General features: G+C 40.5%; 1 protein-coding gene across 1 annotated transcript in view; it reads right to left on the reverse strand.

The window, feature by feature from the left end:
* Positions 1–2: 2 nt before the first annotated feature.
* SCFD2 (sec1 family domain containing 2) overlaps positions 3–26975 on the reverse strand; it is a gene marked incomplete at its 3' end in the record, with an annotated part of 196129 nt that continues 169156 nt past the window's right edge. The window contains exon 5 of the mRNA XM_012808075.2: positions 3–164. Within this exon, the coding sequence (XP_012663529.2) occupies positions 3–164 (162 nt within the window). The remainder of the gene's footprint in view (positions 165–26975) is intronic.

Consider the following 26975-nt stretch of genomic DNA (forward strand, 5'->3'; position numbering starts at 1 on the left):
CCCAGATCTTTGTCCACTGTGAACTGTCCAGTGACAGAATAGACGTAGATGAGGAGGATCAGCAGCTCCTCAGGGCCGTAGTCGTCGCTGGTCCGCTGACTTGAAGGCTTGATCATGGGCAACAGCTGATTTAACACAACAGGCATTGCCGACTCGCCGATGCTCTGAAAGAAAAAATGATAATACGAACGAAAGTCAATCTTGTACAAAGAAAAATCTGTGCCCCACGTTCGTTCAGAGATGGCTTCAAACCAGTCTACGACGTCCACTGACCAGGCTGCTTCTCATTTGCCTGTGTCTTGTCCTGGAGAGAAGTTTGTATTAGAGTTTTTGTTTTGAAAGACTTCATTTCTAAAATGGCTAGACAAGTCGCCATCTTACTAGTGCTTAAATAAGGAGTCCACTAATTTTAAAAATGAAAATGTAAATATTTCACACACTTGAAATTTTAAATAAAAATAGTATATCCACACATTAATATGATTCAGAAAACAAACAAGGCAACATCTCTACAACAAAATGAGTGCTGAGACTCTACGAAAGGACACACCTCAGGTTTACAGCGTTCTCTGGTTAACAGTCTTTATATCAGCAAATATTAGCAAGAATGTTTTTCAAGGCAACAAAAAGTCATTTTCTGGCAAATCTGATGAACAGAATAAGGGATCAAACTGGGTAACATCACTTAGGGTTCAAGATTTCTGTGACTTAATCTGCAGGTAACTCATGTTAACATTTTTAAAAAATTGTTTTTTAGCTCTTCTACCAATTTCTTGAGTGATGTTTAACAGAGAATTTCAAAACTCTATGCATGTGATAATAGCAATGCATTACTGGTGTAACTGCAAAACTTTTAGGAAACTATATACATTTCTAGCATAAATTCTGAGATTTTTTTTGTGTGTGAATGGATAAATCCCCATTTAAAATCATGTCATTTACTTCTGCTTACAGTATAAAATAGCCCTAAAGATAAAACTCCATTCTTTGTATTTATATTGAAATCAGGGGCCAAAGTCTCACAACTTGCAACTTACATTGCTCATTCAGAAGCATTAAATGAGCACCTACTGTGTTCCAGGTATAGGTCTAGGGACCGGGCAGTGAACAAAGTCTGCTCTCATAAACATCCTAGTTAGGGAAAATAATTAAAAGGATAAAGTGGCAAAATATCAATAGTGGTCCTCCCACATCTGCAGCTTGATTCTCCATGGTCTCACTTTTATCTGTGGTTAACCATGGTCTGAAAATATTAAATAAAATAAGGTGATAAGAGGAAGAGACACATTCCTATAACTTTTATTCTAGTATGTTACTATAACTGTTCTATTTTATTATTTAGTGTTGTTAATCTCTTCTGCGCCTAATTTAGGAATTAAACTTGATTACAGGTATGTGTAGGTAAAAACATAGTACAGTACAGCTGCTGTGACCCCCCAAGAGACTAACGAATGGGTCAACATCCAGAGACGGTCAGCGTCAGGAGCGAGGCTTACTGTGCTGATATACACATGTGGTGGATGTCCAGTGTGCGGAAAGCAGGTCAACTGAAGGAGGTGGTCAGTGTGGGGAGGTGGCCAACCATGGAGGTTCTACTGTATATATAGAGTTTGGGGGTATCTATAGTTTCAGGTACCCATAGGAGGTCTTGGAATGTGCCCCCCACAAATAAGGGGGGACTACTGCAGTATAGTAAATAGTGGTTAAGTTCTGTGGGAAAAAACAAAGCAGGAAAGAAAGAAAGAAAGATGGGCCTCAGGGTGTGTGTGCACATGTGTAAATATGCACTATTTGACATCGGAGCCATGTTCAAAAGGGAATATCAGAATAAAGAAAACCGATAGGAACCCCTCTCTTTTTGAAGAGAGAGCTAACAGCCAAGGGCTTAATCTTGTTCTATCCTGGAATGATTACCAAAAAGGAGCTTTCAAGTCATTTCCACACCTGGAAAACTTTGGATATGTCATATCAAGGTCAAGGTTCACAATTACAGTTCATACACAAAAGCAGCTGTTGCCATTTATTTTTACTAAAAATCTTGGATGTTCATGACATAATACACAGAATTAAAATGCTAAGTCTTTGGAATGGATAAGGTAAAAATTTTGGAGAGAACAGAATGGAGATTTGTTGTTACATGGTGACCAAACATGATGTACAAATACAAACACAGGCCCTCCTCTGAGGGGCAGGGGCCAAAGGCCTAACGGCGCCCCGGGACTTTCCTACTGCCTGAGGCATCTCGAAGGAACCTCACCGGTTCTTTCTTTGCTTTGCAAACTGCCGAAAGCAATTTAGAAGAGAGGAGTGCTGTGGTTGGCCTGTTGGAGAGGGCTGCGAAGGGCTGTGGGTTTACTTCATCACCACATCCCTGGATGACAATAAGCAGACTGCTTCATTGTTTCACATCTCACTCCTGAAAAGCAGGTGTCTACATAAAGCATCTGTCCTCTAGGAGCCCCTTGGTTCTCACCAGAGCACAAGGATTTTTTAAAAAATAGTTATAAGAAAGAAAACAGAGTAGGGTGGCCGTTCTAGACATTGTAGAGACTTGCTCACTGGCTTCTGGTCGCCAGGGCTTCCTTCTCATCGAGCGAAACCCTCCTCACTGATCATCAGCAGACCTCTGCTGTACAGACCAGTTTCTAAAATCACAGTCCTAATCTGCTTAATGCATCTCAAGAAGCCATTAAATGCACTGAATAGAAAATCAAGAATATAGACCAGTCCGAAAGAGGAGTGGGATACGGTGGAAACGAAGGCATTCCACTTAGAAAAGCAGATTCTAGTCCGGACTGTTCCTCTAACGAGTTCCTTAACCTCTTGGCATCTCCTCATCGCTGACCTGACATCACGTGACTAGAAGATGGTGAAGTAATAAGTCACATTAGGCCCAGGTACCTATTTGCACTTTTTCCCCCTCTCTCCTTTTTTGTGCCCTCCTTACCACTGATAGTTGAAAGCAGCAGTTCACGCTCTTACAACAAAATATAACTGCTCAAAAAAAACCCCCAAAGCTTCACTGTAGACACAGTGGACAAGCCCAGAAATAATGGAATTGCAGACGTGTGTAACCCGGGCCGCCGTGCACACATGCATCTCCCAGCCGTCCAGTGAGAGGCTCTAGAAGCAGCCTCACACCACAGTAGCAAGAAACACACCCAGGGGCCAGATCTCAGTCCTTAACATAATTCTCCAGTGAAAGGAACCGAGGAAGCTGGGAGAAGTGGCTGATTCCAGAGATGGGGCAAGAGAAAACACAGGTGAGCCTAGAAGATCTTATAGTGCCAGAAATCTAGGAAATAATAATAATAATAATAAATAGCATAGAGATAGGCCCAAAGGAAACAGAAGCCACTGAAAGACTTTCCAGTGATAAAAGCTGGAACGACTTGAACAAGAAAATAAGGAAAGTGACATTTGATTATAAATAAAGTATATGGTCAATATCCATCAGTCCACACGGATATAAGTGAGTGATTGAATTATAAATAGCAATATAGGGGAAGGGACAAATGTTTCTTACAGAATTTGAAATAACTTATCTAATTTCCCCTTCAGGAGGTGGAGCTTAATTCTCCCCCTCCACAAATATGGGGCACATGTGATAACTTGCTTCTAAAACACAGTGTACAGAAGGGGAGGGAGGAGTAACTTTATCTTGGCTCAGGGGTCACGGTTAACACAATCCCTGATGGATCACTGATGTCAGGCGTCCCTAAGATGATGTCACCTTCCCTGATATGACGTGATGAGAATGGCACTTCACTTTTGTAGCATTCTTCCCCCAAACCCATAAGCCCTCTAACCGTGGCAAAGACATCAGCAATCCCAACTGAGGGACGTTCCCCAAAATGCCTGACCCCCAGTTGACACTAAGAAAAAATAGCTAAGTGGAAGAGTGGCGTCCTGGAGGGGATCCCGAAACAGAAGAAGACTTTAGGAAGAATTCATGAAATCTAAAGTCTGGAGTTTATGGTTTATAGTAAAGTGCCCAAGTTGGCTTCTTAGTTTTGACAAATGTACCACAGTAACATACAACTCTAACACCTAATAAAGATGGGGCATACGCAGAAACTCTGTACTATGGGAACTTTTCTGTAAGTCTAGAACTATTCTAACACAAAATGCTTATAGGGAAGTGGAGGGGAGAGGACCGGAAGAAAGGAAAAGAGGGTATGGAAGATAAAACCCGACACTGGAAAGAACTCCTACCAATCAGAGCCGTCAGCCAAGGAACTTGCCCAGGAACCAGTGAATGCCCGTCCGTGGCCAAGGAGGCAGCGCCGGCTGCCAGGGTGAAGCAGAGGGGGCCTGGGCCGCTCTGGCTTAGAGGGAACTAGACCTTCCTTGTACCATCTATAAAGCTGCGGTTCCAGAATGCCCTTCTCTTCTCTTAGAACAGTGCCTCAGTAAGGAGGAATAAAAAGAACAGTGATTTCCTAGATTGAAAACCTTTCTAAAAGCTGGGCATGGTGGCTCACACCCGTAACCATCGCAGTCTGGGAGGCTGAGGCAGGTGGACCACTTGAGCTCAGGAGTTAGGGCAAGAATAAGACCCTGTTACTACTAAAAATAGAAAGGAAAAAATAAACTAGCCAGGTGTGGTGGCACATGCCTGTAGTCCCAGGTACAAGGGAAGCTGAAAAAAGAGGATGGCTTGAGCCCAAGAGTTTGAGGTTGCTGTGAGCTACAATCATACCGTGGCACTCTACCCAGGGTGACAGAGTGAGACTCAAAACAGAAACAAAAAAAACGAAGAGAATAAGAAGACTTTTTTTAACAGTTGTAGAAAGCGTCTCAGGAGGGTTAATGAAGATGTGGAATAAGACTCCATGCCCGGTTTGCTGCTGGCTGTGACACGGACTAGCTACTTGGGCAAATTATTTAACTTTCCACGTGCCAAGTTCCTCACCTGTGAAATAGAAATATTCTAAATGTCTGAATATCTTAGCTCCTGTTTGCATAACATTGGAACAATTGTTTAAACTACTTTGTGGTTTAAAATTATCTTTACAATAGGGCACTCCTTGTAAACACTAAAACGTAAAGTGACTCTGTTTTCCGAGGGCTACTTTTAGGCAAAACACTTTACCTTATTTAGGAATGTTCAGTAATTGCTTTTGCTTCATCAGGGTGCTCTGAAAATTGAGCAATAGAAGTAAACCACACCGCACAGAGCCTCTGATAAATATTATAAACTATTACGATGAATGCACCCCCCTACTGCCCTGTAGGCTGCCTTCTTACCCAGCAGTGCTGATTATGAAGCTTGGTAAGGGAATAAGATACCTTCTATAAATCGGAAGTTAGTAGTCTCTAAGGAGGGAGGGCCGGCCCTCAGACACAGGGCTTAAAACCACATCTTGGAACTTAGCTGCAGCAGTCAGGAAAAGGTCGCAGGCAATATAAACATTATTAAGCACTGCCATTTATAAAGAACGCACAGAGAAAACACAACCAAACGTTAAAAAATGGCTTCTTTATAAAGTATTGAGATTAAGTTTCTCACTCATTTTGATATAAATGGACCTACTAGTAGGAGGCAGAAGACTTGAGCTGTGTCTCGAGTGACCAAACCTTTTGTTTATCTGCAGTCTGGGGCTTGTGTTATTCTTGAATGAGTCCCCAGTAACTCTATACAACAGGCCCTCTGTAAAATGTGTGTTGTCTTTTAAAAAGCTGACCTTTTTGGATGAATTAAAATACCTCTGCAAAGTCAGTTTGTGTGTGTGCTGCTACCTACACAGGATGAGGAGCAAACAGGCCGTATTCCCCGTGGCTTCAGAGCAGGTTGGGCTGGGCCTGCACCTGCCCCTCAGTGGTGCAAGCCGAGACACTCAGTGAAACACCAAGCCATGCTAAGCGCTGCTGGAGGACGTGTCTCTGCAGTTCCCCCAAGCTTTAGCCCCCCAAGGCGTATGTGGGTTCCTGGGAGTTTTCCACTCCCAGCAGAGGCCTGAGGGAGTGCCCAAAGCTCTTTTGCTCAAAGCATCACCTGGCCATCATTTGCTATAAGATCTGCCACAGTCTTTAAATTCTCATAATTAAAGTCTCTCTGTTTTTTTTTTTTTTTGGGGGGGGGGTAATGGGCTTCTTTTCATATACCCCAGGTAAAATGTATACCCCATTTAAGAGCTGCCACAGGCTTTAAATTCTCATAATTAAAATCTCTCTGTTTTGGGTGGGGGGCAATAGGCTTCTTTTGTATACCCCAAGTAAAATGCAAAAATGTAACTTGTGTGTGTAAGGACAATTTATTGGTACAGTCACATGGCAACAAATGCATCAACAAATATTTACTGTGTATACACTACAGGGTGTCCCAAAGTTGCCTATAAAGTCAGCGTATGTAGCAAAAATAGAAAATTACAAAACAGTCATTACAAATTTTACAAAGAGGTGGCCAACGTGTAGAGAATATTAGACAAATATTTGTATATGCCAGACACTATACCGTGTTTTATTCCGAGGACCCAAGATGCAAGGAGCTCACAGGTAAGCAGAGGTAGGAGAGGAGCTGTGACAATGCGGTAAGTAAATTCCTTGGTAGAGGTATGTGTTTACTTTGGAAACACAGCAGAGGAACATCTAAATCTTGGAAAATATCGACTGAGACTTACAATCTCAACTGATTCTTAAGCAGTCAGCATCTAACAGTAGGAAGGAACAAAACTCTGAGGAATGAGAGATGGCACAGGATCCTTCCTTTATTCCTTCAACAAATATTTAATGTGCCCCTATAAGAGGATATGGTAGGCAGAATAATGGCCCCCAAAGCATCCCACATCCTAGTCCCAAAGCTGTGGCTTTGATACCCGATGTGGCAATAGGGACTTTGCAGACATGATTAAGATTGCATATCTCCAAGTGAAGCTTTCTAAAAGCAGAGTATGAATGTCTTAACTCAATAACTAAAAAAATGACATGAAGGTTACGTTAACCAGTTTGATGAGAGTATTTCAGGATGTATGTGAGAACACCACACTGTACCCCGTGATTGCATTAATGTACACAGCTGATTTAACAAAAAAAATCTAAAAGAAAAAGATTGCAGATCTTGAGATGGGAGATCATCCCGCCCTGTCTGGATGAGCCTACTCTAATTACAGGCGCCCTTCAAAGTGGAGCAGCTTTCTCAGCTGTGTCAGAGGGAGGCATGGTGATGAAGGGTCAGAAAGATGGAAGGTGGCTGGCTAGGGAGATGGAGAAAGGAGGCCTGGAGCCATGGAATGCAGGAGGCCTGTCCAAACGGGAAGGAGCGAGAAAATAAGTTCTCCCCTGGAGAACTGGAGGGTCCAGAAAGGAAAATGGCCCTGATGACATTTTTTAATTAAATCATAGCTGTGTACATTAATGCAATCATGGGGTACAATGTGCTGGTTTTATATATCATTTGAAATATTTTCATCAAACTGGTTAACATAGCCTTCACCTCATTTTCTTAGTTACTGTGTTTAGACGCTTATATTCTACACTTAGTAAATTTAACACGTACCCTTGTAAGATGCACCGTAGGTGTGATCCCACCAATTACCCTCCCTTCACTCATCCTCCCCTCTCCCCTCCCCTCCCTCTCTGCTTCCCCCTTCTTCTTGGGCTATAGTTGGGTTATAGCTTTTATATGAAAGCTATAAATTGGTTTCATAGTAGGGCTGAGTACATTGGATACTTTTTCTTCCATTCTTGAGATACTTTGCTAAGAAGAATATGTTCCAGCTCCGTCCATGTAAACATGAAGGAGGTAAAGTCTCCATCTTTCTTTAGAGCTGCATAGTATTCCATGGTGTACACATACCACAATTTATTGATCCATTCGTGGGTTGATGGGCACTTGGGCTTCTTCCATGACCTAGCAGTTAATAATTGGGCTGCAATAAACATTCTGGTACAAATATCTTTGTTATAATGTGATTTTTGGTCTTCTGGGGAATTGAAGGATTGAATGGCAGGACTATTTTTAGATCCCTAAGTGATCTCTAAATCTCTTTCCAAAAGGAACATATTAGTTTGCACTCCCACCAGCAGTGCAAACGTGTTTCCTTTTCTCCACATCCACGCCAACATTTCCGGTTTTGGGATTTTGTGATGTGGGCTAATCTTACTGGAGTTAGATGATATCTCAAAGTAGTTTTGATTTGCATTTCTCTGATGATTAAGGATGATGAACATTTTTTCATATATCTGTAGGCCATGCACCTGTCTTCTTTAGAGAAGTTTCTCTTCAAGTCCCTTGCCCACCCTGAGGTGGGATCGCTTGTTCTTTTCTTGCTAATATGTTTGAGTGCTCTGTGGATTCTGGTTATTAAACCTTTGTCGGAGACATAACCTGCAAATATCTTCTCCCATTCTGAGGGCTGTCTGCTTGCTTTACTTACTGTGTTCTTGGCTGTGCAGAAGCTTTTTAGTTTGATCAGATCCCAGTAATATATTTTTGGTGTTGCTTCAATTGCCCGAGGTGGGGGGGGCGTTCCTCATAAAATATTTGTCTGGGCCAACTTCTTCAAGTGTTTTCCCTGCACTTTCTTCTAGCATTTTTATAGTTTCATGTCTTAAGTTTAAATCTTTAATCCCGTGAGAGTTTATCTTAGTTAATGGTAAAAGGTGTGGATCCAGTTTCAGTCTTCTACAGGTCGCCAGCCAGTTCACCCAGCACTATTTGTTAAATAGGGAATCTTTTCCCCATTGAATGTTTTTAATTGACTTATTAAAGATCAAATAACAGTAAGTAGCTGGGTTCATCTCTTGGTTCTCTATTCTGTTCCATGCATCTATCTCTCTGTTTTTGTGCCCGTACCCTGCAGTTTTGATCACTATTGATTTATAGTATAATCTGAGGTCTGGTAGCATGATTCCTCCTACTTTGTTTTTATTTCTGAGTAATGTCTTGACTATTTAAGTTTTTTTCTGATTCCATATAAAACGAAGTATTATTTTTTCAAGATCTTTAAAGTATGAATGTGGAGCTTTAATAGGGATTGGTTTAAAATTGTATATCGCTTTGGGTAGTACGGACATTTTAACAATGTTGATTCTTCCCAGCCATGAGATGGTATGTTTTTCCATTTGTTAACATCTTCAGCTATTTCTTCTCTTAGAGTTCTATAGTTCTCTTTATAGAGATCTTTCAAATCCTTTGTTAGGTAAACTCCCAAATATTTCATCTTCTTTGGCACTACTATGAACGGAATAGAGTCCTTGACTGTTTTTTTTAGCTTGACTATTGTTGGTATATATAAAGTATATAGATTTATAAGTGTTGATTTTGTAACCTGAGAGGCTACAGATTTATGAGTGTTGCTTCTGTAACCTGAGGTGCTGCTGTATTCCTCGATCACTTCTAAGAGTTTTGTAGTAGAATCCCAGGTGTTTTCCAGATATACAATCATATCATCTGCAGAGAGTGAAAGTTTGATCTCCTTTGATCCTACATGGATACCTTTGATCGCCTTTTCTTGCCTACTTGCAATGGCTAAGACTTCCATTACAACGTTGAAAAGCAGTGGAGACAATAGGAAACCTTGCCTGGTTCCTGATCTAGTGGCAATGATTTCAATTTAACTCCATTCAATACAATATTGGCTGTTTGTTCGTTGTAGATGGCCTCCATCAGTTTAAGAAATATCCCTTCTCTACCCATTTTCTTAAGCGTTCTGAACGTGAAAGGATGCTGGATATTATCAAAAGCTTTTTCTGCATCAATTGAGAGAATCATATAGTCTTTGTTTTTTATTTTGTTTACATGATGAATTATATTTATAGATTTATGTATATTGAACCAGCCTTGAGACCCTGGGATAAAACCCACTTGTTCATGGTGTATAGTTTGTTTGATGTATTGTTGGACTCTGTTTGCTAGGATCTTGTTGAAAATTTTTGCATCAATATTCATTAGTGATATTGGTCTGTAGTTTTCTTTTCTTGTTGTGTCTTTTCCTGGTTTGGGGATCAGGGTAATGTTTGCTTCATAGAAAGTGTTGGGTAGTATTCCTTCTTTTTGTGTATTTTGTAAAGGTTAAGTAATACAAGTACTAGTTCCTCTTTAAAGGTTTGGTAGAATTCTGATGTGAAGCCATCTGGTCCTGGGCTTTTCTTGTAGAGTTGATGCTATTTCAGAACTTGATATAGGCCTATTCAACATTTTCACTTGATTCTGGCTGTCTTAGAAGGTGACATGCCTCCAAGTATTGGTCAGTTTCCTTCAGATTTTCATATTTCTGAGAATAAAGTTTCTTGTAATATTTATTAAGGATTTTTGAAATTTCTGATGGGTCTGTTGTTATTTTGTCTCTACCATTTCTGATTGATGAAATTAGAGATTTTACTCTTTTTTTCCAGGGTAGGTTGGCCAAAGGTTTATCTATGTTATTGACCTTTTCAAAAAACCAACTTTTAGATTTATTGCTCTGTTGTATAATACTTTTGTTTTCAATTTCTGCTTTTAATTTTTGTTTTTAATTGTGCTCTAATTTTGGTTATTTCTTTTCTTCTGCTGCTGGGTTTACGGTTTGAATGTTCTTTCTTTTCCAGTTGCTTGAGATGTCCCATTAAGTTGTTAACTTCCTCTCTTTCTGTTCTCTTGAGGAAGGCTTGCAGTGCTATAAATTTCCCTCTTAGGACTGCCTTTGCAGTATCCCAGAGGTTCTGATAATTCATGTCTTCATTATTATTTTGTTCCAAAAATTTGGTAATTTCCTTCTTAATCTCATCTATGACCCAGCTATCATTCAGCATAAAGTTATCTAGTTTCCATGTTTTTGTATCAGTCTGCAGATTCCTTTTGTTACTGAGTTCAACTTTTATTCCATGATGGTCTGAGAAGATGCAAGGAATAATTTCTATTCTTTTAAAATTGATGATATTAGACTTGTGACCTAAGATGTGATCGATTTTGGAGGATGTTCCATGGGCTGATGAGAAGAATGTGTATTCAATGTTGTTAGGATGAAATGTTCTGTAGATGTCTGTTAAATCCAATTGTTGAATGGTTAAGTTTAAATCTAAAATTTCTTTTGCTGAGTTTCTTATTGGAGGATCTATCCAACAGTGCCAAAGGAGTGTTAAAATCTCTGACTATTAAGATATTAGTTGCTCATGTCTGTTAGAGTCTCTCTTATAAATTGAGGCATATTCTGGTTGGCTGCATAAATGTTAATAATTGAAATCTCATCATGTTGAGTGTTACTCTTAACAAATTTGAAATGACCATCCTTCTCTTTCCTTACTTTTGTTGGTTTAAAGCCTATTGTATCTGTGAATAAAATTGCAATACCTCCTTTTTTCTGATTTCCATTTGCATGAAATATAGGTGACCATACCTTCACCCCAAGTCTATGTTTATTTTTTAAGGTAAGATGACATTCTTGTATACAGTAGATATCTGGCCTGAGTTTTTGTATCCAGTCAGCCAACCTGTGTCTCTTTAGAGGACAATTTAAACCATTCACATTAATTGAGAATATTGATAAGCCTAGTAGAATTTTGGGTCTCGAGTTTTTCAAAAGTCCAGTGGACATTTTTAATCCTTTTGCCACTGTGGAAGTTGGGATTTGATCAAAAGTTTCTGAGTGAGTTTACATTGGTGGTAGAGGATTGTGCTGATCATTATGGAGGATAAATCTGAGAATATCCTAGAGAGCTGGTTTAGTTATGGCAAATTTCTTCAACATGTGTATGTCATTAAAGTATTTAATTTGTCCATCATAAATGAAACTCAGTTTAGCTGGATACAGGATCCTGGGTTGAAAATTATTTTGTTTTAGGGGATTAAAAGTCAATGACCACCCTCTTCTAGCTTGAGAGGTTTCAACAGAGAGATTTGCAGTCATTCTAATATTCTTCCCCTTGTAGGTTATGGTTTTCTTATGTCTGGCTGCTTCCAGAATTTTCTCCTTCACATTAACTTGGGGGGGGGTCCCTGGGGTTGAGCATTATAATTAATGTCTTATTCAGGTTGAGTCATGCTGGGGTTCTGAAACTATCTGACTATCCACTATCTGACTTTAAGAATCTCTTGGCATGTCTGGGATGTTCTCTCTCATTATCTCATGGAGTAGAGCATCTGGGCCTTTCAAACCTACCTCATAGCTTTTGGGGATCCCAGAGCTCTCTGAGAGAATAATCCATTTTTGCTCTCCACTTCTCTTCCTCTGTGAGCATTTGGGAGTATTCAAAAGCTTTGTCTTCAACGTCAGAAATCCTTTCTTCTGCCTGTTCCATTCTGTTACTGAGGGATTCTACTGTATTTCTCAGATCTTTGAGGGCTGAAAATTCTTGTCTCAATGGGTCAAAATTTTTGGTGATTTTGTCTTTGAATTCATTGAATTCTTGAGACAACTGTTGAAATGCTCCTTCTATTTCTAATTCCAACTTTATCTCCATTCTATTAATCTTATTCGCAATCCAAATTCTGAATTCAATTTCTGACATCTTAGGCATTTGTTTATGAATGGGACCATCTGCTGTGTCAGCCATGTCGTTCCTTGGGGGAGTTGATCTAATCTGATCATTGATGTTGCCAGAGTTTTTCTGCTGATTCCACCCCATGATTATTTTACACTGTTGCCTAGATGAGCAGACAAGGTGAAGTTGGGTTGGAGGGCTCCTGGAGTAGTGATTAACCAGCCTTTTGCCCAAGAGCTGGGACTGGCGTCTGTACCTTTTCCCCTAGAGCTTTGCAAAGGGCCCACACAGTGCTACAGTCTGCGACACTGGGGATCTGTCTGGTGTGGTGGGGCTAAGTGGCTCTGTCTTATTTTCAGCTGGTCTTTGTCCAATCCTAGTGAATCAGAAACTCTTGGTTGAAGTCTCAGGGGGCCTGCGTTTCCATCCCAGATTTGTTTTGCCAGTGGCTGCCACAGGTTCCCAAGAAAGGCAAGGAGTATCTCTCTAAAATATCCCCAGGGGTGTGAGCCCTATTGTTCCCACCCCTGCTGCTGCTGCTCTGTGTGATGGGGCACCGCTTCTCCCTCTCCATGTCGGTCCACAGTCCTTCATTTACTCCTGTGTCACAGAATCAGCACAGACCTGTTGTTTGTTTCCTTGGGGTCACAGCTCACCTCAGCAGGGTTGATGTGTGTTCTTCAACCTTCTCTCTTGGCTCAGCTCCAAACCATCAGCTTACTTGCTAAACTTCTGTCCTTTAAGTCTCCTTCTGTCCTTAAGTCTCTCCTCCTGGGAACCTCTGTGGAAAGCTGGCTCCAGTCTGCCATCTTGCCTCCACCCCTCCTGATGACATCTTCATATTAATCTAATACTCTAGTTTCTCTTTAGATCTTAAAGTATTAATCGTAAGATATTAATATGTTTAGATATTAATGCAGTGAGACCTCCAGAACTGGGGGATAACAAATTTGTGTTGTGTTGAGCCACTAAGTCTGTGGCAATTTGCTATAGTTAAAAAGAGAAAATTAAAACAAGTACTTGGTGTGAGTTAGGGCATAACATGGTAGGATCTGAATGTTTGTCTCCTCCAGAACTCATGCTGAAATTTATTTGCCACTGTAGTAGTATCATAATAAGAGATGAGACCTCTAAGAGACCTCTTAGGTGGGTTGGTGCTATTAAAGAAGAGCCAGGGCAGCCTTTTCTTGCCCTCACAGCCCCTCCATTTTTCCCCATAGGAGGACATAACACAAAGGCTTTTGCCAGTTGCCAGAACTGTGATATTGGGCTTCCCAGCCTCCACGACTGTGACCTAATAAATTTCTATTCATTATAAATTAACCAATGTCAGGTATTATTATATCTACACAAAACAGTCAAAGATATAGGACTCAAAAAATATTTGCTGAGTGATCAGATGAATAAGCAAGAACACACATGAGTAGGTACCACAGTGGTCTCCACTCCCTCTGAGCCACGAGCTGCAGTGGATGTCATCAGGGAAGGCACAGAGACCCACGAAGTGCAACACACCAAAGAATGACAGAAAAATTACAATTATTAAGACTTAGGTATTTGAAGAATATTTTCTCAGAACATGAACAAACTGAGCTTGTTCTTTCAAAGGAAACAACATACATTTTTACGGTCAATGACAAAATTGTGGATTTTAGAAAAAGTTGGAAGTTTGGAAAAGTCATATCTGTCACAGCCAGATTGTGTATTCTTAAAAATATACTGATGAGATCGGTGGTGACATTAAAATGTGATTTTTTTAAATGAATTACATAATAAAATGTGTCAACATTTGGAAGATCTGTGTAGTTCAGAGAACCAATGTTTTCCAAATGACCAATACACTATGTAAGAAAATCAGATATAAGCAAAATATCCAACGAAAATTAAGATAGACAAGTGGATTTTAAGGTAAAAGAAAAGAAAAGCTCACTGATGTGGCTTCCGATTATAACTTACCTTTAAGAAATCACTACTGGTAGAGTTTGGATATGGTATCAAAAAAGAATATCTACAAACATCTGAAAAAGGCATCAAAATATTCCCCTTTTCCAACTATGTGCCTGCATGTGGCTGGATTTTTTTTCATGTGCTTCAATCAAAACAACATATGGCAGAAAATTGAATGAGGAAGCAAATATGAGAGACCAGCTGTTTTCTATTCAGGAAGACATTAAAGAGGTTTTCAAAAATATAAACCAATGCCATTCTCACTTTTGGGGGGGGTTGAAAATACTGTTACTTTTCATAAAATGTTATTTACATTAGCATGTAATGGGTTTGTTATTTTTCAATGGAATTAATATGTATTTTTAAATTTTCTCAGTTTTAATTTCTAACACAATAAATATTAATATTTACCAGTTGAAGGATGTTACATCCTAAAAAGAAAGTTTGTTATTTTCTACTCACTTTTCTCTTTCCCATAGCTGAAATGCAGATAAAGTGGTTGCACATGCCAGCTTCAACCATGCTTTCAGAGAGGAAATCTGAGCCTAAAAACAAAAGGAAATCCAGTTCCCTGCATTGAGCTCTTAAAAATATTATGGGCATGTAGATTATCTGGGCTCTTGCTAAATCCATTAGGTCTGGGCTGGGGCTTGAAGATGCTTCACGTCTCACAAGCTTCCAGGTTGATGTCTATGCTGCTGGTCCTAGATCCACATTCTAAGTGACATGTGAACGTGGACCACACAACTTTTTCCAAAATAAACCATCCTCTTTGAGTTACTGTATGGGTTTCTTTGGTGTAGCACTTTAATCTGAACAGTAACTATCTCCACCCAAATTTCTCTTTTTCATTCCAAAACTAGGAACTGGTCAACTGTTTATCGGACTTCTGTACTAGTATATCTTACCTGCAAATTTAATTCAACATGTCTAAAACTAAAACCAACGTTTACACCCCCAAATTTGCTCTTCATTCTCTCTGTCTTACACTACTGTGTGGGACCATCACTCTTCCAGATGAACAAGTCAGAAGCCTGGACTCCACCAAGACCTGCCCCTCCACGTGGACTCACTCAAGTCCTGATGGGCTTCCACTCTCATCCCTCCACTCACTCCTTCCTCTTCTACCTAAATTGCAACCATGACCACTAGCCACGATTCGTCTCATTCTAACACAAAAAGTTTCTTCACTTAAAATTATTTAATCATATGTAAACTCTTCCCCCAAAAGCCTCAACATGACATATGCATTTCTTTTACCTTCTTGGCCCCAATTAACTGTTCAGCCTCATCCATCATGAATCCTTTCCTCACAGATCACCATCCACCTTTGCTAAACTACTTGCATTTGCCTCGGTGCCTTTGTACATGCTGATCTCCCTGCCTAGAAGATGCTCTTCCCGCTTCTCCACCCCATCTCAAGATTCAACTCAAGCATCATCTCGAACCTTCCCCAGACGGATCAAATGTGCCCATTTCATGAGCCCAGAGAAGCCTCTGCTTCCCTCTACCAGGGCTCTTGTCTCCGTGAATTCAATTATTTATTCATATCCAGTTCCCATCTAAGACTGAAAAGCCCCTGGTGGGCAGAACCACATCTTACTCCTAATGCCATATCCAGGACCTTGCTCAGTCCTTTAAACATAGATAGTGTTGAAACTTGAGTTATTTCTACTATGAAGAATCTGATGTTAGAAAAAGAGAGGAAAATAAACATTTGTAAAGATGTCATTATAGATGATCTCATTTAACCCTCCTAAGTACCTGTAACAAAGGCATTAGTACTTCAGAGAAGATGGAGGCTGAGAAGGTTACTTGTCAGGGATGCAGCTGGAAGATGGTTGAGCTGGGATCCAACTGAAGACCGTCTTTCCCCAGACCTGTCTCTGGTCCACCAGTGCTTCCCAGTCAGAGGAAAACCAGAGTTTGGGAGAAAGGAATACAAACCCTGGGCACAGAGATGACTCTAACAAGGATTCTCACTAGGACAAACAGTCAAGGGAACCCAGCTCATGAGATAATAGATAAATCACATAAGAGCCAGAGTGGCAGGAGGAAAACTTAACTCAGGTGAGAATGTCAAAGCTTCAGAATGAGATAACAGAGCAGAGGGAATCCTACTCTGAGCAACTTAGAGCCCCTAGGACTAAGGTATATGACTGACCCCAGAAACTCAGTCAACACCTCCGGTGGAGAGATCTGTAGTTCCAGCCACAAACATTACCACAGACTTTTCCTCCTAGTATGTCACCAGGCCATGTCTATCTTTTCTGTACCCTAGTGACTGGAGTCTCAGGCAGCCAGTATCCCTGGCCAGTAGCCTCCAGTAGGGCTGTGCAAACAGCATCATTTTCTGTGTGCACCTACCACTCTGTGGAAAAGAAGATGTACTGGAAAGACATTCACAAGTAGCAATCAGATCCCCAAGTCATCAAAGAGGGCAGAATGGTCTCGAGGAGCAGCTGATTTAAAGACAATAGTTTGAGACTATGGAATTGGCTTCAGATGAGAAGAAGCAGAGAGAGAGAGAGTGGTGCTAGATCAGTAGCAGAGGAATTGTCTAGACGGCTCAGTTCTCACAGCAAGGGAGTTGGAATGGAGGTAACACACAAGGCAGTGAGGGCCAAATCTCTGCAGGCCTTTCCCTGGCTCATTGCGAGAACTATTGCTTTCCTTCTGAGATGGATCAAAGGGAGTTTGAGAAGGTAACTAGTATGATCTTACCTTTTTAAAGGCTGTGGTGAAGAGAATAATCTACAGAGGGGAAGAGGAAAGGAAAGAAGCAATTTCAATAAATCAAGTGAGAAATGTCGGAGCTTGGACCAGGGGGAGCACAGGAGGTGGTACGAACTGGCAGAATGTGGAAAGGTCTTGAAGTTAAAACCAGCACAGTTTACTGATGGACTGGACATGGAGCAGGAGAGAAAAAGAAGACTCTAGAACTATTTCAAGATTTTTAGATGAAGATTCAGAGAAAGAAGAGATGGTTCAAAGGAGATAACAGGACAGGATTGGCGGGAAATGTAAGAATTGAACAGATATAAACATTTCAGAAAGGGAGGTGTCTAAGCCCAGGACACGGAGAAGAGAGCAGAAATAACAGGAAGATTCTGGAGTGAGCAAAATACTGGCATAGGTGCTAGCTGAGACCAAAGATGCACGAGAAGACTTCATAAAGAGAATAACAGAAGTAAGTGAGCAGAGAGGGGAATCTCGATGCACGAACGTGTTTCCTCAAATGCATCCATTCTGTGTCAGTGGCGTATACAATTCTCCAGCAGTGAGAAACCGTGAAGCCCACTTAGAGGGGAAAACAGATTCTACAGATTTTCTCTCCTATTAAAAATGCCCGCAGAGAAAAAAATGTAGCATATTCTCACAATGGAATACTCCATAGCAACAAGGATTCACGACTCAGAACTTCATAAAACAATAATACAGATGAATCTCAGAAGTATAATATTGAAGATGCCAGAAAAAAGAACATATAATTCCATTTATGTAAAGTGCAAAGAACAAGGAAAAGTAATCTATGTTTTTAGAAGTCTCTACCCGTTGGGGGGAGGGGCTGGAGGCAGCAGAAGGGGGGGCTCCCAGGGTTGCCGGTATCTTCCTGGCTGATCTGGGTGCTGATTACACAGCTGTCTTCAGTTAGTAAAAATTCATTGAGTTGTACTTTTCTATATTATATTTTACTTCAATAAAAAGTTTTTAAAATGCCATTAAAGCAGCCCATATTTCCTGTGTCCTGGGAAGAACAGAGCTATCTACTTAGAGTTCTTATTACAGATTAGCATTTATCCAAAGCAAGAGCAGGAAAACATAAGAAGCTTACAGGATTCATCAAATAATCTAATTCAGCTACAAGTACCTTTGGCTAGGAAGCTAGGAACGGCCTGATTTCAGAGACAGAGGGGAAGAATAGCTTTCAATGGTTGTTCAGTTTAGAGCACACATATGTTTTAGGGGGGATATAAACTTTTTTGTAATGTTTTTTCCCATCTCTCGGGAAATGATGTTATGCAGTGCTTCAAACAGAACTGCCAAGTTTAAGGGGCTGTTTTCTGTAAACAGGCCAGCTGGGCCGTGAGTCTCATGAAAGGAGGGACCAGCGATGTCTTCAGAGAGCAGAACAGAACACCACAGGGAGCTGGGGACCGTCGTGTGCAACAACTCTGCGGGCCATTTGTCTGTATCTGGCCATGTTTAATGATTTAGAGCCGTTGTTGTCAGGTTATCATCAATCAATTACATTGATTGAACAGCCCCTAAAAACTGGAGTTTTTAAAATGCAACTATCCATGACCTAAATTTCCTGCTGGTTCTGCTGGCCCCAGGTTAGGCCTGTTTGTCTATCACCAAGGGAGCCAATAAAAATAATAAAAGCAGGTCAATGCTGGGCTTTCCAAAGCCCTTATAAAAATATTCACACTCCTCCAATCAGTGCCAACTCCATGTGTCTGCTCTTTGCTTGAGATCTTGGTAAATTCTGCCCCAGTTACAAAATATTCCACAGAATGTTTACATTATCTAAAAACCTGGGTTTTCTTTTTCTTTTCTTTTTTTTTTTCTTTCTTCCTTGCTTGCTTTCTTTTTTAACCTGGCTGAGCAACAGTTTTACAACTCTGAGCAATGATGTCATTTTGCTGACTTCAGCAAAGGAGCCACATTTTGGCAAATTGGGGGACATCTGTGAAGAAGTAAATATAAGTGTTAGCTGTCTGGAGCGCTGCTGCTCACCCCTGAGCCTGGCCCACCATTTGACCTCCAGGACATGCAGGACAAAGCAAAGACTGCCCAATGTTTAGGGAGGAGGAGGGAGAAAACAGCCAGGAAAGAAGGTCAGCATTTTAAAAACTGTCTGTGAAAACCAGCGCAGTTATCTTCAGAGCTATTTCAGCACGCTTCATACTGCTTGTTGGGAAGTAAGCAGGAGAAGGACATTCCAGAAGGCAAGAGCGCAGCCTCCCTCCTGAGGGTGACCAGAAAGGCAGAAATTCTATTGTAAAACAAAGCACCGTTCTGTTCCTCACGCTCCTGCCAGTCTGCAGAAACCTGTGGCTCAGTGGGGTGGGGATGAGTCCCGGGAGTCCCCTCCTAGAAGCATCCTAGCCAGAAGCTCGGCAGGCTAGACCAGCCTATTCAAAAGCAATTCTGGATTGTTCTCTGCTCTAAAGGGGGAGTCGGGATGAACTCCAGAGGAGGCCTCAGCACTGGAATGGGGCTCAAAGGCAAAACATGCAGACAGAAAATGTGCTTCTAGTGGTCCCCACTGTCCTTTCTTTGGTCTTCCTCGTTTCCATCCAGAACTCACAGGCTTCTTCCCAGTGCCAGCAAATGAACCATTCCTCTAAGAAACAAATAACTGGATGGCTGAACGTTTCTAAGAGATGCCTGCATTTAAAAAGAAGAATCTGGGCCTGGTAGCTCACACCTGTAATCCTAGCACTCTGAGGGGCCAGTGATGCAGGAGGATTGCTTGAGGGGAGGAATTGGAGACTGGCTTAAGCAAGAGTTGACCTCGTCTCTACAAAAAGTAGGGAAAAAATTGGCCAAGCATGGTGGTGCACGCCTGTAGTCCCAGCTACTTAAGAGGCTAAGGCAGGGGCATGGCTTTAGCCCAGGAGTTGGAGGTTACTGTGAGCTGTGATGAGGCCACGGCACTTTAGCCAGGACAAGACCTGGCCTCAAGAAGAAAAGAAAAAAAAGGAGACTAGAGATAGAACCCAAGAGGAAGCCAGGTGACTCTTTAGAGTTAAGTTGTTGGTTCAGGGGTTGGGGGTTGGCAGCCTCTTGGCATTGGAAGCCTTTCTGGATCTCAAATCACATTTTACAGAAATTAACTGCAGGGTACTTAACATTCTCCTCCTATTTTTTAAAACACGCTAGTATAGAATCTGAAAGTAAACATCTCATTTCCTTAAAAGCATAATATGGAAGACTGTAATTTAAGTCTCAACATAACTCTTCACTGCAGCGAAGCATTTAAGAGCCCTGGGTCTCAAGTGCTGGGCAAAAATAAGGATAAGACCTCTACTGGAGGGAGGCCTGGCGTACCAGGTGAGTCTGTGTGCCTCTAACCTTCACCTGCCGGCCGGCCCCCTGACCCTTTTCCTTAGCATTGCCTACTTGCTCAAGGGATCCCTGAGCCACTGCCACCTGGCCTTCCCCCAGCACTGCTGGCTCCTTCAGACGGGACAACTTTGACAGTCACCTCAGAGCCACCACAGTGCAAGTCATAGCAGCTCCACACCCGGGGCCAACCCAGCCAGTCTCACAGAGGCTCTGGCTCCCTCATAGCCGTCTGGAAGGCCAGGGAATACCATTTGGAAGTCAGAGCAGTTAACATTCCTTATGATAAATTTTAAAATCGATGAGAGAGAAGTAAGGAGACTGGAAAGAAACAGCAGATAAATCCCTCGCCCAGCTTCTCTCTCAAAACTTCCCGAGTGGCGCTGCTAGCTGTGTTTCTGTGAAGCAGCCGCCAGCTCAGTAAGGTGCCGGTAACTGCTTTCCTTCCTTCCTGGACTCACTTCCCTGGTTCCCTCCCCCCACTCCTTACAAGCATCACCATGTAAATTTTGCCTGAGACTCTTTTCCTAACAAAACAGGACAAAGATACTTAGGGCACCAAGGGGAATTAACAAACAGAAGGGTCCTGGTGCCCTGCCCTTTTGGAGTCTCAGTGCTTGTGTGTGCGTGTGTGTGTGTTGTCTCTTCAAACGTATACTTGCATAAATTTTAGAATAGAATATCCTTGAGGAAACGGGAAATCTCAGATGATCAGTGTCATAGAAGGGGATCTCCTGATTGTTTCCAGGTGGATGGAGTCGGAATCTCAGAGCACTAGGGCTGGCAATGAAACCCACACTCCCCAGACTGACTCGCACCACCCTGCTGACCACCTCTGCCTTCCCCTCCACCCTAACCCAGAACCACTTCCGCTCACACCCACCCTCCCTTCCCTGGCTCCCTTCAGCTTGATCCAGCCACACTGCCCTCCCGTTACCTGACCCTCGTCTCCACCTTGTACCTTTCCTTCGAACTTTTCTCCATCTTACTCACATACGTTTATTTATTGGCCTTGTTTATTGTCTGTTTCACCTTTTTCTCCATCTTACTCACATACGTTTATTTATTGGCCTTGTTTATTGTCCGTTTCATCTCACTAAAACGCTCGGGGAAGCCAGCACTGTGGTCCGCTGTGTTCACTGCCCCAGCCTCAGTGTTTACACCTCACCTGATACAAAAAGCAGACGCTCAAAATTTGTTGACTGAATGAATAACTGAATAAATGAATCTGAATAATGCCCTCTGATAAGGTATGATTTTCTCCAAGTCATCTTTTCTTAGATATACGTTTTTAAATTATTGTGCTAAAGTATACATAACGTGAATTTTACAATTCATACTGTGGTGATCTGAAATCATGTTTAACTGCACTTTCCGCCTCATGAATGACTCCTCCTGGTACCTCATGTAAGTGGCAGCAGACAATATTTATCCTTTCATGTCTGGCTTATTTCACTTAGTCTGCAAGATTCATTCACATTAGGCCAGGAATAGTGCCACACACCTGTAATCCTAGACCTTCAGGAGCATGAAGCAGAAGAACTGCTTGAGGCCAGGAGTTGGAGTCTGACCTTGGTACCATGTGAGTCCTCATCTCTAAGGTAAAAAAAATTAGCCAGGTGTGGTAGTGCACACCTGCAGTCCCAGCCACTTGGGAGGCTGAGGCAGGAGGACTGCTTGGGCCCAGGAGTTCAAGTTTACAGTGAGCTATAATCATATCATTATGCTCCAACCTGGTTAATAGAGTGAGATCCTGTCTCTTAAAAAAAAAAATTCATCCATGTTGTAGCACATGTCAGAATTTCATTCCTTTTTAAGGCTGAATATTCCACTGCATGTTTGTGTACATAACATTTTATTTATCTGTTCATTGATGAACATTTAGGTCACTTCCACCTTTCAGCTACTACAAATAATGCTGTTATGAACTGATGCATCAGATGCACTTTCCACAGAATAATGAAACAGAAATTCAATCTTTGAGGTCATGAAATTCAATCTTTGCCAATACATAAATCCTCTTTCCTTGCTTTAATGGCAAACAGAAAAAAACAGTGAAACAATTTCTGCTTGCTGAGTAGAAATCACTAACTCTGTTTAGTGATTAAGGGCTGGTGGACCTTTACAGGTCATGCTTTTGAAATAGAGCTGCTCTCTAGGAAGGCCAGTGGAGAGACAGGCTGGCTGCGGAACACAATGAAAAGAAAGAAATTTTTAACTTACAAAAAAAAAAAAAAAAAAGTAAGACAAACACAAACCAGTTCTCTACCTTGAAAAAGGCAAAGTTAAAAATAGAAAAGAAGGATTATGGCACCCTGAAGAGAACTATAGTATTTCCCCTAGTGAGAGCATGTGTGGTAAAAGTGAAATGCAGTCGGTCAGGCCAGGGCCGACAGGACACGGCTGGGCTGGCTGGGTAGGTCCCAGGTGACCTTCACCTCCTGTCTCCCCTTTATTGTTCTGTAAGTTTAGTTCTGACCCTAGAGATGCCCATCTTGAACAGTTTAGGAAGGTTGATTTGGGAAACTGCCTTTTGAATAAGAAATGTGCTGGTTATTATTTAAATAAGAGTTAATGTGGCCTTTGCTTTGAACCTTTATGTATAAAACTGTGATTTTGGAAATGGAAGAACAGAACAGTCTTGGAGACACTACTCTCCCTGTTCACCAGAACCGCTGGCCTTCTGGCAAATAAAGCTGGTGTATCAATCCTTGTCTCTGCATATTGGCTGATAGTGACAGGTGGCCCGACCCTCTTCATCTGGTAACACGGCTGATGCAAAGTGATATACAAACCCAGGATGCAACCACAGCAGTCAGCAACCAAGACTTGGCTTAGGGAATAACAGAAGAAACAGATCCCGTTCTGAGGATCAAAAGATGCTGTGATATCAAGAATACCCACAAAGAAAGACTCCTCCACATGTTGGATGCTTTGTAATCTAGGTCCACTTAACAAGATTATGCCATTTACATTTCATTTTCTTAACAGCACAGATTATTGAAGAGCTATTTATGAATAAAGGGGGCTGTACTGTTTTGCAGTAATACTTGGGTAGATCCTATGTTGGGCCCTCTTGCTACAATACGCACACAAAATATAATAGTATATAAATGGTAATAAACTTATTTTTATTAGTAGTTCATTGCTGACTAACAAGAAAGTACAAAAAATATGCACAGGCTAAACACTAAAACAAAAACCACCAGTGAACGGAAACAAGACTTTGGACAGCAACCAATAGTTTAATAGCTAATGTGCTGGTGAAATGTATTCTCTGCTTATTTTTTTATAGCTATTATACACGTCTTCTTGATTCCCTTTCTGATAGTTTGTTGTTAGTGTACAGAAATGGTACTTACTTCTGTAAGTTGATTTTGTAACCTGAAACTGTACTAATTCTTTTCTTAGTTAAAACTTTTTTAAATGGAGTATTTAGGGTTTTCTATATGTAAGATTTTTGTCGCCAATGAACAGTGAAAATGTCACTTCTTCATTTCTTATTTGGATGCTTTTTCTGCCTTTCTCTTGCTAAATTGCTCTGGCAAGGGATTCCAGTATCATGCAGAATAGAAATAATGAAAGGGAGCCTTCCTGTTTGGTTCCTGATCTTAGAAGAAAAGCTTCGACTTTTCACCATTGAGGATAATGGTGGCTGTGGGTCTGTAATATACGGCTTTTACTGTCTTCAAGACCTAAGTTGTTAGGAGGTTTTTTTTGTTTGTTTTTTTATCACAAAGGGATGATGAATTTTGCCAAATGCTTTTCTGCAGATAATGAGATGATGATATAGTTTTTCTCCTTCATCCTGATAACCTGATGTATCACACTTTTCTCTTTGCCTGTTGAACTATTCTTACATCCCAGGTAGGTCCAGCCTGACCATGGTGGAAGATTGTCTGATGTGCTATTAAATTCATTCTGCTATTACCGTATTTTATTGAGGATTACTACATCTGTGTTTATCAGAGATATTTTCTTTTCCTGTAATTTTCTTTTCCTGTAATTTCCTTGTCTGACTTTTGACAGCCTTGTCAAATACATTTGGGAGGATTCCTTCCTCATCAGTTTTTTTAACAAGTTTGAGAAGTACTGGTATTGGTTTTCTTTAAATGGTAGAATTCAGCAGTGAAAAACTGAGTTTTTCTTTGATGAAAGGCTTTTTATGACTAATTCAATCCCTTATTATTCTGTTCAGATTTTTTACTTCTTTCTGGTTCAGTCTTAGCAGGTTGTGTGTGTCTAGGAATTATCCATTTCTTCTGGCCGTCCGTCCTGTGGCCGGGTACTGTTCAGTCACCTCTCACGATTCTCTATACGTCTGTGGCACCATTTGGAATGTCTCCTCTTTCATTTCTGATTTATTTATCTGCAAATTCTCTCATTTTTTCTTAGTCTAGCTAAAGCTTAGTCAATTTTGATTATCTTTTAAAAAACTTTCTCTTAGTTTCACTGATTTTTTTCTATTGTTTTTCTGGCCTGTTTCATCTATTTCTGCTCAGATCTTTCTTCATTCCTTCCTTCTAATTTTTGTCTTACTTTTTCTCTTTCTAGTTTCTTAAGATTTAACACTAAGTTGTTTCTTTAAGTTCTCTGTTGATGTAAGCGTTTAGTGCTATAAATTTCCCTCTTAAAACTGCTTTTGCTGTGTCCCATAAATTTTGGTATGATGTTTCTTTTCATCTGTCTCAAGACATTTTTTTTTATTTCCTTTCTGATTTCTTCTTTGCTTGTTTAGAAACATGTTTTATTTCCACATATTTGTTAATTTTCCAAGTTTTTTCTGTTATTGATTTCTAGTTTTATACCATTATGATCAGAAAAGATACCTGTTATGATTTCAGTCCTCCTAAATTTATTCAGATTTGTTTTGTGGCCTAACACATGATCTTTTGTGAAGAATATTCTATGTGCATTTGAGTAAAATGTGTATTTTTTCCTGTTGGAGGAAACATTCTATGTATGTCTGCTTTGGTCCATTTGGCCTAAAATAGAGTTCAAGTCCGACATTGCTTCTTATTTATTTTCTGTCTGGATGATCCATCCCCTGTTAAAAGTGGGATATTGAAGCCCCCTACCATTATTTTATTCACTCTATCTCTCCCTTTATGTTCATTAATATTTACTTTATATATTGGTGTGCCTCTATGTTGGATGCACACAGATTTTCAATTGTTAAATCCTTTTGATGAGTTGACCCCTTAATCTTTATACAATGTCTTTCTTTGTCTCTTTACAGGTATGGACTCACAGTCCGTTTTGTCTACTGTAAGTACAGATGTTCCTCAACTTATGATGAGGCTTTGTTCTGAAAAACCCATCGTGAGTGGAAAATATTTTAAGTACAAAATGCACTTTCTATTTATGATATTTTCAGTTTACAATAAGTTTACCTGGATGTAACTCCGTCATAAGTGAAGGAGTATATTCAATGCGTATCCCTTTTGCACCACCATAAAGTAACAAAACCGTAAGTTAGAGACCATCACAAGTTAGGGACCATCTGTACGGCAGCCTGCTTTCTTTTGACTTCCGTCTGTGGAGCGGATCTTTTCCCATCCCTTCACTTTCAGTCTATTTGTGCCCTTAAAGGTGGCGTGAGCCTCTTACAGGTAGCGTTTGGGTAGGTCTAGTTTCTGAATTCAGCCCCTCTGTGTCTTTTTATCAGACAATTTAATTCATTTACATTCAAAATAATTATTGGTAGATAGAGACTTATTACTGCCATTTTGCCATGTGTTTTCTGGTTATTTTATGCATACTTTGGTTTTCTCCTTCTCTTCTGCTATCTCTTTAATGGTTTGTAGCTTTCTGTAACCATATGCTTTGAATTCCTTCCACTTATATTTTGTGCATCTACGATAGATTTTTGCTTTTTTGTTTCTATGAGGCTTACATAAAACATCTTATAGTTATGACAAGCAATTCCAAGCTGATAATTACTTAACTTTGATCACATACACTCTACACTTTCACTCCTCCCCATACACTGCAGACATATAGACAAATCATACAACAGATTCAGATCTCAGGGACTTCAATAATGAAACTATCAATTAAAGAACATCAACTAACTATATACAAAATGTTCAAAGCAACAAAGAATGAAAAGAAAACACAACAAAAATAATAGATTACCAGAAATAAACAATTTTTTAAATGAGTTTTAAAAGTTAAAAACATCTATTAAGTCTATATAAATTGTTTATTGGGTGAATCCACGAATAATAATAAATAATAAAATGACAAAATCAACCAAAAAAGGTGAAGAACATAATATTTGGAAGTAAAGACTCAAATACTAGTTCCAAGTGAGAGAAAAAAACAGTAAAATAGACTATAAATCTGAAGATATTAACAAAACTGTGCCAAAAAAGAAAAGAAAATATGAAAATAATATTAAATAAGAAGGTCTAAAGTATGTTTAACTAGAGTTCAAAAATAAAAAGAGGAGTCAGTCAGCCTCAGGGGTTTGTGCCTATAATCCAGTTACTGGGGAGGCTGAGGTGAGAGGATCACTTGAGCACCAGGAGTTCAAGTGCAGCTTGGGCAAC

This window comes from Otolemur garnettii, unplaced genomic scaffold (genome assembly GCF_000181295.1).
Source record: "Otolemur garnettii isolate 467f Iridium unplaced genomic scaffold, OtoGar3 scaffold00083, whole genome shotgun sequence".
Classification (NCBI taxonomy): domain Eukaryota; kingdom Metazoa; phylum Chordata; class Mammalia; order Primates; family Galagidae; genus Otolemur; species Otolemur garnettii.